Genomic DNA, 10,729 nt, shown 5'->3' with positions numbered 1-10,729 from the left:
GTTTATTAACCTTTTCAGTTAAAATAATTTGGCCCCCAATGTGATCTGGACTTGTCACAATGGAGTACTCTCTATTTTCGGTTTTGTGACCTCAAAGTGAACATTTAAAGTAAAGTAGATTGTGGAGACAAAATACAACAAATACAAAGCAAACATGACAATAAAGACATACATTTCACCATCTCAGGGAAAGTTCCTTCATCCCCCCAATGAACATATATGTGTATGAGCGCAGTGCTGAGTCTGAGCAGTTCCACATTACTAAAAATGACTAGTGATGAAGCCCCATAGCAGAAAAATGTATTTTGGCCCTCAGACTTTATATGTAAATCCTCTGCTTGTAAAAGATTAGTATATATCGTAAGAATCTGCAGAAGATTTTTGAAGCTTTTAGTGATGGAACATCTTTGTTAAAACCTTTAAAGAATACCTTTACTTTCAGGGTCCAATCACAGCTCAGCATTCCAGCCTTTGTCAGTTCATATATATTGCCCACTTTATAGTCTCAGGTGGGTGGAGTTCTATGTTGGTTTTAGATTGTATATTTATTATTTATATATGGATGCATGTTTATATTTCATTTATTTAGACAGATATTTTATACATAAACTTTCCATGGTTAAATTGGGTCAATGTGATATTTTGCATGCTTGTAAATTTATGTTGAGCGATTTAATAAAAATATATTATTAAAAGAAAATTAAGACATTTTATACATTAGCTCTTTAAATCTTAGGATCTAGAAACGGTTTCCTTGGTAATTAAATCAATCAAAATTAGTAATTTTCCCGCCCTCATCACACTGGCACAGCATAAACAAACCCCATTCATATGGACCTACCTGCTCCACCCTTCAGGAGCCCATTCCAAAGTCACCAATCATATGTTAATGAGCAGCTCCTGTGTGTTGGCCAATCAGAATCTCCCATCAATTAACAAATTCCATTTTCTCCTCACATATATACCAGACCTCCACTCCTTACTTTCAGTGACTCTCATTTTGCTTGTAGCAAAAGTGATTTATATTCTACATTGCTTCCCACCAGAATTGCTTTTCAGAAGACCACATAGATTTCCTCCGTGAAGACTGACTTGGAGACCATCTATACCTTCATTTTCCAAAGTAAGTCATATAGAACTTCATAGTTTTATAATCCTCAGTTTTATCCTTAGCTAGCATTTTTCTCTACTATTAAGAGATGTACTTAGCAGAAATTTAAATAGTATAAATGTAGAATGTTCTCTATTTTTTCACTGACCTGTTATTTATTGTCAGACAAATAGGCCTTTTATTTTAGAGATTGATATATTGATTAAATATCCACATGATATTGTGATCATTTATTTTTAAAATATATTCATCATTAAGCTTTACAATCAGATATTCATTCTTCATGTACACTTGAAATAGTTAAAAAAACAATTACGCCTCAGGTTGTCTGTTAGATGGTAGATTAGCAGTTGCTTGTTAAACACAATTCAAAATCAAGTTTTCTTACTGAGTTCAAAATTTTGCCATTCCTGTAATTTTTCCATTCCTGTCTGACTTTTTCATACATGCAAGTGTTTTCCTAATTTTCTTTGTCATCATATTTTACAATGACAGCCTAACAATACAGATTTCTTAGCAGAAGGTTAAATTGCCCTACAAAAGGGATTCAATGATTGTCTTTGGTTAGAGATCCATAGATTGATGGAATATCCACATTATCCTGCTATATGTAATTTCTACAATCTACCCAACCTCATACATCACATTCAGATGTTCTTTCTTCATCTTCCCTTGAAATAAAATGAAACCGTTCCATCCGAGGTTGTCTGAGAGATTGTAGATTAGTAGTTGTGTGTTAAACAACAATTTCACCATCAAAAGTTTTTTTTCACCATTCCTGTCTGTCTTTTTGTACATGCAACTATGTTCCCCCCTAATTTTCTTTGTTTTTCCAAATTTTCCAATAAGAACCTGTTTTAGCAGTAAGTTAAATAGACAAACGTTTTTATGTTCCCTCAAATTAGATTTTTTTCTCTTTTATTTAATTTGCCTGTTATTGCCCTACAAGTATGAATAAATTATTTTCTTTTGTTTAGAGGTCTGTGTATTGATTAAATTTTTTTTTAGAATATAACCAACCTCATACATACATTGAGATTTTCTTTCTTCATGTATCCTAGAAGTAAAATTATACAGGTCTTCTTAGGTCATCCTAGATTGTCTGTTAGGCAATTTTCAGTTTGGTTTGAAAGCACAATCCAGCAAAAACATTTTTTTTATAATAATCAGGTTCCAAATTCCACTGTTCCCATTTGTCATATTTAGTACATGTGGGGTTCTATTTTCTCTTCAACTATATTGTTACAATGACAAGCTTACATAACATTGACTAGAATGTTGGCAACTCTGACCAGCAACTCAATACAATGGCTGTAGCTAGAGGCCAACTCCAGCCAATCCCATTTATTTGCTTGATTTATGAATGAGTTATAACTTCTGTCAGGTTTTTATTACCACCTGGGTCCTTATTGGGAAGATCCACTAGTGACCCAATACTGGGACACACATGGCAATAAACACCTGACAAAGATATGAGTCTGAGTGCTCCAACTATCTTGTCCTATGACATGCTCAGATCATTTGTTGTACTTTGCGCTTCATATTTAAATATACTGTGTGTGTGTATATATATATATATTTATTTATTTATTTTTTCTGTTTATCTTCATGCCTTGCTAGTCTGGCTAGAGTATTCTATGGCAATCTTTTTCAACCAGGGTGCCCAGGTGCCCTGGGGTGCCTTCTTGAGTTCTTCATCGATGCCTTGGTAGAATTGCCCCAAAAACTGTAAACAAGACAGTAAGTGGATCAGTCCTGCCTTTTTGTTACACAAACCAAATGTTTGTATTGTGCAGCATTACAACCTTGGGTTCTGTGGGGTCCAGCCGCTGACATCCTAACAACGGATGATGTAATTGGTTGAAAAGGAGGACATCAGTCACCTGAATCCTTGTTTGCCTCTCTCCATCAGCACTGGGGTCACTTTAGCTGAGTGAGGGAGAATGTTGGGGTACATGTTGGTAGCAATGTGCAAAGGTGCAATAGCTATGAAATACAAACCACTTCTAATGTTGGGGGTCCTACTTGTGTGGATGTTGCTGCGTTACGTAAAACTATTTGTTTAGTTCTTACATTCTAGCATGGGGTGCCTCAAGATTGTGTGGAATTTTAAAGGGCACGTTGACTAAGAAAAGGTTGAGAAACACTGTTCTATGGTGTATGCATAGCAAGACCAGTATAGGTCCATGATGAGGGACCCCTTGTATTTTCCTGTCACTATATAATGCTAGAATGCAGTTTTTCATTGTCCAGTTATACCTGACTCTGGAATATTTCCTATTGTGAATTGATGTTGGTCACCTTTGGAAATAGCCACCAAATCTTCTGTTTATGTACCTGTTACACTGTTCAACAGGTAAAAGGTTTTGGGCATAAAATTAGCTAATCTTACATAATTTTGGGGTGCTGAAAACGAAAATGACCCTAAAAAATGTTGATTGGCTCTAGTTTCCATGATATATTCACCCATCTAATGACGTAAGCCATTCAAAATTATGATGCAACTTCAGCTGCATATTGCGCAATTGATACTGGTGACCAATAGAAAATTGCATGTATACTGAGATGATGCAATATTAGCCTTTAATTGCATCACTTCACTGCATAAAAGCTGCAGTATCTGTAGCTGATTGTAGTTCGACAGCGTCTTTACATTTCGTTTTATGCTTATATAGGCTACTCAGTAATGCCTCGAACTTGTGTGAATAAAGCAGATAATTTCTGCTATATCTGCGGTGAAATAACTTTTATCTCACAAAAAAGGAGGATAACAGGAATGATTAAGAAAGTCTACAACTTGTAATAGCTTTTACGGTGCATCAACTATGATGAACATCAATGGTCGATTTGTGGTGACCTGAAGGTGATTGCTATCCTACTTGGACTTCAAGGTGGATATACTAAGTACTGCTGCTTCCTCTGTGAGTGGGACAGTCGTGCGAGAGAAATGCACTATGCCAAAAGAGACTGGCCAATACGCCAGTCATTGCAGCCTGGAGAAAAAAATGTTAACTATCCAGCACTTGTAGACAGCAATAAGATCTTATTACCTCCATTACACATCAAGGTGGGATTAATGAAAAACTTTGTTAAGGCAATGGACAAGAATAAAGCAGGTCTCAAGTACCTGATTAGCAAATTTCCAGCACTTAGTGCTGCAAAAATAAATGAGTCTTTGTTGGGCCACAGATTCGTAAACTTATTCATGATGATGAGTTTCTTTCTCTGTTGCGTGGAAAGGAAAAGGCTACCTGGACAGCATTTGTATCAGTGACATCAAATTTTCTTGGAAACAATAAAACACCAGACTACAAGAAAGTGGTAGAAAAACTCATCCAGACTTACAGAAATCTGGGTTGCAACATGTCTCTAAAAATTCATTTTCTACATTCGCATCTGGATTTTTTCCCACCAAACTGTGGAGCAGTGAGTGATGAACACAGAGAGTGCTTCCATCAAGACATTGCAGCTATGGAAAGATGATATCAAGGTAAATGGAGCCCATCAATGCTTGCTGACTATTGCTGGACAGTTGTAAGAGATAGCCCTTTCCTCGAATACAAGAGAAAAGCCAAGAGAAGCAAAACCGACAAAACTAGTGAGAATCCTAAGTATTAAAATGATTCAACTTGGCTTATGGCTATAATTTGTCTTGGTAATCCTATGCAATATATTATGCCATTTAGGCTTTGTTATGTAGTCAATATCACTTGCTTTATATTTGTGGAAAGACATCTATCTATATAATTATTGTGCATTATGTAGTCATTACGCCTATAGTAGAAAACTTTCCGTTTACAGAAAAACTAGAGCCAATTGACAAATTTCATTGTTATATTTGAACTCAGAATGTGAAATTCATTAAGAAATGGATCCTTTTGTTTCCAAAACTGGCAAAAAATAAAAATTTGTTGAACAGTGTTATTAATCTTTAATAAAAATATCATGGGACAAAAAAAATTACAAAACCTAATAAAGGTTTTCATTCTTCCCCCACTTGTGCCTCTTATAGAGGTTTTGCTGACCACACACATGAAGTGAGGGAAGATCGGACGTCAGAAATGGCAATAAAAAGTTAAAAGATGTTCTAACCCTTTTCGGTTTTTGTCCAAATTCTTTGGTTGGATTTGTGCTTGAAGTCTCAGGAAGTCACATATCTTTAGTAAATAATTTTACTGTATTACAGCAAAGTAAAACCAGGGACTTCCTAGGATGGCATCTAAGGAGAGAAAGTCAACACCCAGCTATAAAAGATATTTTCATAAATGTTAGTCATATCATGCAAAAGTTTAAAAGATTCACACATGATGTTCAATACAAAAACATTTGTATGCTGTGACTAATACATTGATATCCCTGGCTGCCATCCTAGGAAGTCCCCGCTTGTTACCTTGTTGTAGACATTTGTTGGTTTGGAATGATGGCACTCTCGGTCCTTTGCCCAGTGCCATTCTACATCACTCCTTTCTCTCTTTGGAATCTATAAAATAATTGGACTTCTTACATATAACTTGTATGTATCAGAGTAAGGGTTCGTGTCGATAGAATCAGTTTGATGTCCATTTGAGACCCTTCTAAAATAATTTATAATACTGTATACTGACAGGTGAATTTGATGGGCTTCAAGTGGGTTTTGCATTACCATAGACTTATATAGGAAAGCAATATCCACTTGCTGTGAATAAAAGCTCATCAACATAAGCCCAACATGTATTTAATAAGAATTGTAAGCATATATCAGCTTTAAAATGTAAAATAACTGTCTTTAGTTACAATACTACCCCTCCCCCCACCTCTAATGAAGGTGACAATTAATAACAGTAACTGGGTGATATCCAGAGAGATGATTAATGCCGCTTACTAATGATTAGTGCCAAATGAAACTAATTTGTATGTTTTGATGTTGTGATTCCAGAATGGCTTCTAGCATCGTAGAAGTAACCAAGAACACTGCAAGGAAACTTCTTGAGCTCATCGCCGAAACCTCAGAAAACCTGACGATGATGGACGTCACAGACCACTTCCACCCCATCAAAGAGCTCGGGACAGGATCGTATGGAAAGGTCCTCTTGGCCAAACATCGGGGTTCAGGTAAATTTGTAGCCTAATTCATGTAAAGAGAATGATTTACAGAATCAGTTGTGCTTCTGAATGAGTGGAAATAAACTAAGGAAAAGAGTAACTAGCAGGTAAAGGTTCTTCGGTTGCATGGTGCAACAAGGGGGATCATACTGTAGATATTGCATCACCAGAGGAGGGGACACTATAATGAGCAAGTCTGCCATAATATACAAGTCTGATATTTACATATTCTAGTTAATGCTCTGGGTTCCCTCTGCAGATTTAGTTCTATTTAGAGCTCAGATGTCTAAAGGATCTTTACTTCTAAACTGAGATATGAGTGTGACATCCAAGATCTAAGAATCAACAGAATGCTTCGGCTGCAGAACATTTCCAAACCTTTGAGCAGCATTTTTTAAGTTTCTAAGTTTTCCAAGCCCCCCTTGCTTCCAGTGTATGAGTGATGATTATGGATCTTAATAAGTCAGAGCTTTTAGATTTACAGAAACTTTTAACTAACTTTAGCAAGCTTCATCATTTCTCTAATGTTGGGTTTATGATACTCATTGTCTTTTTATGTCTTTCTTTTTAACAGATGAGTTGGTGGCTATGAAACTGATGAGTAAAGAGACAACTCCAATGGACAACTTCCTAGTGGAATACGGAATGTCTCTTAGTCTCAGCGGTCATCCAAATATCATTGAAACCCATGAAATCGCTTTCCAAACCAGCAACGACTATGTCTTTGTCCAGAAGGTGGCACCAGCTGGAAACCTTCATTCAATAGTAAAGCTAAATGTAAGTTTGTATCAAAAATGTATTGATCTTTATAAAGTCACGATTTCTAGTTTTAGTTGCTTTTGAAGCATTCTGAGTTTTAAAGATTCCTTTCCCAGGGCAGTGAGTTGGTAGGATGTATAGTTGGCATACGCTTGTTGTTTTAGGTATGTGTATCACTCAAGTTATGAAGCAAGGTTTAAAATGGAGTAAGATGGGTTAAGATGGATCTTGCACCATTAATGGCACCATTTTGTATGCTGACAGGTTTCCTTTAATCATACTCCTTGTGTATTCAGCTAATGTATGTTTGTTTCCCTGTACAAGAGGTAAGGTGGGTTCAATATGTTGGGTAACATTGTGTTATATTTGTGTCTAGTGACTAATTTTCTCTCTTTTTTCCATACAGGTTGGTTTAAATGAAGATATTGTAAAGTGTTTTGTTCCACAGGTAGCGAGTGCCTTAGACTTTATGCACAGCAGAGGAATGGTCCATCGGGACATTAAACTGGACAACATTTTGCTCATGGACATTGAATGTAAGGAAGTCAAATTAGCAGATTTTGGACTGACGAGGCTCCGGGGCACTCAAGCACCATGTATGGCCTGGTCCATCCCATATACTGCTCCGGAATTGTGCAGCTTAAAAGAAGGGGATCAATTGCTGCTGCACCCGAGCATTGACGTGTGGGCGTTTGGAGTCCTGTTGTACACAGCTATGACCGGCTCATATCCTTGGGAAGAAGCAGGGGGTCATGACCCCATGTATCGGGAGTTTGCTTGGTGGCAAATGAAGAAAGACCTAACCTTGGCACCAGGAAAGTGGCAACAATTCTCCATTGAAGCCAGGCAGATGTTCTGCGACTTGTTGGCACTCAATGCCTCTGAGAGGTGTTCTGTTATGGACATTTTAAAATATGTCCACCTGCCATGGAAAACAAAAATGCCTCCAGAGAATCTAACCAGGAAAACGGTCATACATGTGATATAACAGAGTGCATGATATCCATTGTGGAGCCTCATCAAGTGCTGCCTCATACAAGACTCATGTCCTAGGGGAAGGTAAGTCTAAATCTTAGGACTGCTGGATTTTTCTGTAGCTGGTCACATGTTTGCTTATCTACTGTAATTGCTGATTTCAGAAATACTAACTCATAGCATAGGAAAACCGTATATAATGAGCCACAGAAGCACAGATCTAATTGGACCACATGTCCACTTCTTTCCACCACAGTTCTCAAAAGCAATTTCACTATTCAAACATATACCATTCTAAAGCTATAACACCGATGTATGCTTACATGGTACCTACACTAATTACACATTCATTCTATTTGGCTTTAGTCTCCCAATGATTCCCCTGCCTAAGAAAATATTATATGGTCAAATTATGGGACCCTCTGCTCCAGGGCCACAGAGCAGCTAATGGCATGGTTATACTACATAGAAATTACATTGCACTTCTTCTCACCATTGATTTTATTGTTCTCCTTAAATGGCATTAAAACCCATTTCCAGTTTTATTCTTTCATGTGGTAGGAGGGGGGCCTGTTTACAAAAACAAGCAATGTTCACCCTCCCCAAGCTCTAGTGCTGTCCCATATTGTCTTTGCTCCAGATTCGGTCTTTTCCAGGATTTGACACCCAATGTTATGCAACATCTTCTGTGAGCTGACAGGGAAATGATTCAGGGAGCCAAGCTCACCTCATCACATGAGCCCAGTTCTCTGCAGCAGCATTCAGGACCTGTTCCCTGCTGGAGGATAGATGAGGATGGGAAACACATGTCAATCATATGTCCAGCCCGGCCAGCAAGAAAAAAGACAGATTTAAATAAAGCTCCTAAACATGTGTACTATATTAGAACAAATTGACATTTTTTTACATTTTGTTGGTTTTCTTTTCCCTTTTTTTTGTTCATTGTCAAGTGTATTGGAATGTGTTCTGCAATCCTTCTGTACAAGGCATATATGGTAAGTATAATATTGTCATAATAAATGAAGACTTTAATGACTCTATTGCAGTATGGACTGAGGAATCCTTGGATACATTGATGGAATGATGTTACATTACCGAGCCTGAGATCAGCAAGCCCCCCCCCCAGCTGCATAGTGTAGTAACTTTTGCTAATCTGTGGTTACTCCTCCTGTGCACTGGGTGGTGCTCTTGTGCGTCTTCACCTCTGGTTTATTCAATATTGTATTATTATGTTTATACAGCAATATGACTATTACTAATACTACTATCACTTTATACTACTTTACTACTTCTGCTGCTATTACTCCCACATGTATGGAAAACCTCTATTTCTTTGATGTTCCAGTGTTCAGAGTTTGATTTTTCAGTTCTTTTTTTCCTTTTAACATTATTTTGAAAACTTTACACTCTATTACCTAGCAGGAGAAATGATGGCTCCACTGATTGATACTTTCCAACCGTTCCTGATTTGCCAGGGCATTCCCATTTTTTAGTTTATTGTCCCATGACGGTTGTGTCTGGGCTGTGTCCTGGGATCACAGCATGAGGGTCTGATGGTTTCAGCAGTAACAGCATCAATGTTGGCTTCTAGTCCTGTTCCTTGTTTTCCCACATTCCCAGAAGCAGCTGTGCCCACTGATCTCACCCTTTACCAAGTCACAAATACCAGTGTATTGCATGCTATGCCAGATGGCCCTTCTGGCCAAATTAGGAAAAGGATCTGATCTGGTGGAGGCTCTTACTGACTTCATGGTTGTGTCCATTTTATAAGACTTGGTTACAAGCTGAGGGGTATCCACAATCTCCTGCAAGGGAATTTTTTTCCCCCCAATATGCTGACCCAAGTTACCAGTCCAAACATCCAGGTTGTGAGCCACACATGCAGCTGCCAAGGCTGGTGCCACAGATGGAGAACTTGCATCCTAGATTATCCTAAGGAGGTCCTCTATCTTCCCATCCATTAGGGTTAAGATGAAGGTTTAGTCTGGATTTTCCTTTAACGCCCAAACCTTTCCCCAAGCATCATATGTAGGAGCTGTATTTCTAACAGTCCTACATATGACAGCTTCCCACTGTCACAGGATTTTAGGAACCGCTGCTGTCACTGGGAATCCCCAGCCATGTGGGGGGGGGGGGGGCTGCATATGGGGACCACTTATTTTATAGGGGGTTTCCAGGTTCCAATAAGTATCTGCAGAACCGAACAACCACCAATCAGGGTTGTGGGGAAGAGACCCTTGTCCTCATGTATTATAGGGACAAAGTGCTTTGCTAAGGGTTCCCCCTGGCAAGGCACCCCTGAATGTTGAGGGCATGTGGCCTGAGGCTGAGATTTTTTTTCTTATTCCTTCCTCTGATTGAGGTCCTTCAAGGATTGATTCATATGAAAGACCCTCCCCTTTTTGGTCTAGCAATCATGCAGGTCTTTGCAAAAGCTCAATGAAAAATATTGTTTTCTGTGTGCCCTGTTCACACCACACCATCTGCACATGACATTAGCATCATGGTGTGAACAGGACACATAGAACGCAATGGTTTTCTTTATACCTATGCAGAGACCTGAGAGGTGCATAAAAATATGTCAATGCACATGGTGTGAGCGAGCCCATAAGGTACACCCAAAGCAACACCGTATCCATGAAGTCTTCAATAAAGAGGTAATGAGGTAAGCATTAGGAATGCCATTCCCACAACCATATGGAGGGACAAGAACCTACCAATGAAGGGTAGCCTGGGGAAAGAGACAAGAGGGAAGTGCACATATCTGTGATCCCAATGACCACTGGCCCAACAGCCATCCGG

General features: G+C 38.4%; 1 protein-coding gene across 1 annotated transcript; it reads left to right on the top strand.

Annotated features, from left to right (window-relative positions):
• Positions 1-6,027: 6,027 nt before the first annotated feature.
• LOC149440589 (serine/threonine-protein kinase SBK1-like) lies at positions 6,028-7,940 on the top strand. The gene is made up of 3 exons (XM_089658449.1): positions 6,028-6,202; positions 6,768-6,970; positions 7,359-7,940. Exons 1-3 carry the CDS (start codon positions 6,028-6,030, stop codon positions 7,938-7,940), a joined length of 960 nt encoding a protein of 319 aa, XP_089514575.1.
• The last annotated feature ends 2,789 nt before the right edge of the window (positions 7,941-10,729 follow it).

Source organism: Staurois parvus, unplaced genomic scaffold, assembly GCF_062004578.1.
Source record: "Staurois parvus isolate SC_StPar_1 unplaced genomic scaffold, SC_StPar_1.0 ptg001068l, whole genome shotgun sequence".
Classification (NCBI taxonomy): domain Eukaryota; kingdom Metazoa; phylum Chordata; class Amphibia; order Anura; family Ranidae; genus Staurois; species Staurois parvus.
The sequence above is the reverse complement of the archived record's forward strand: the minus strand, read 5'-3'. Positions and strand labels throughout refer to the sequence as shown.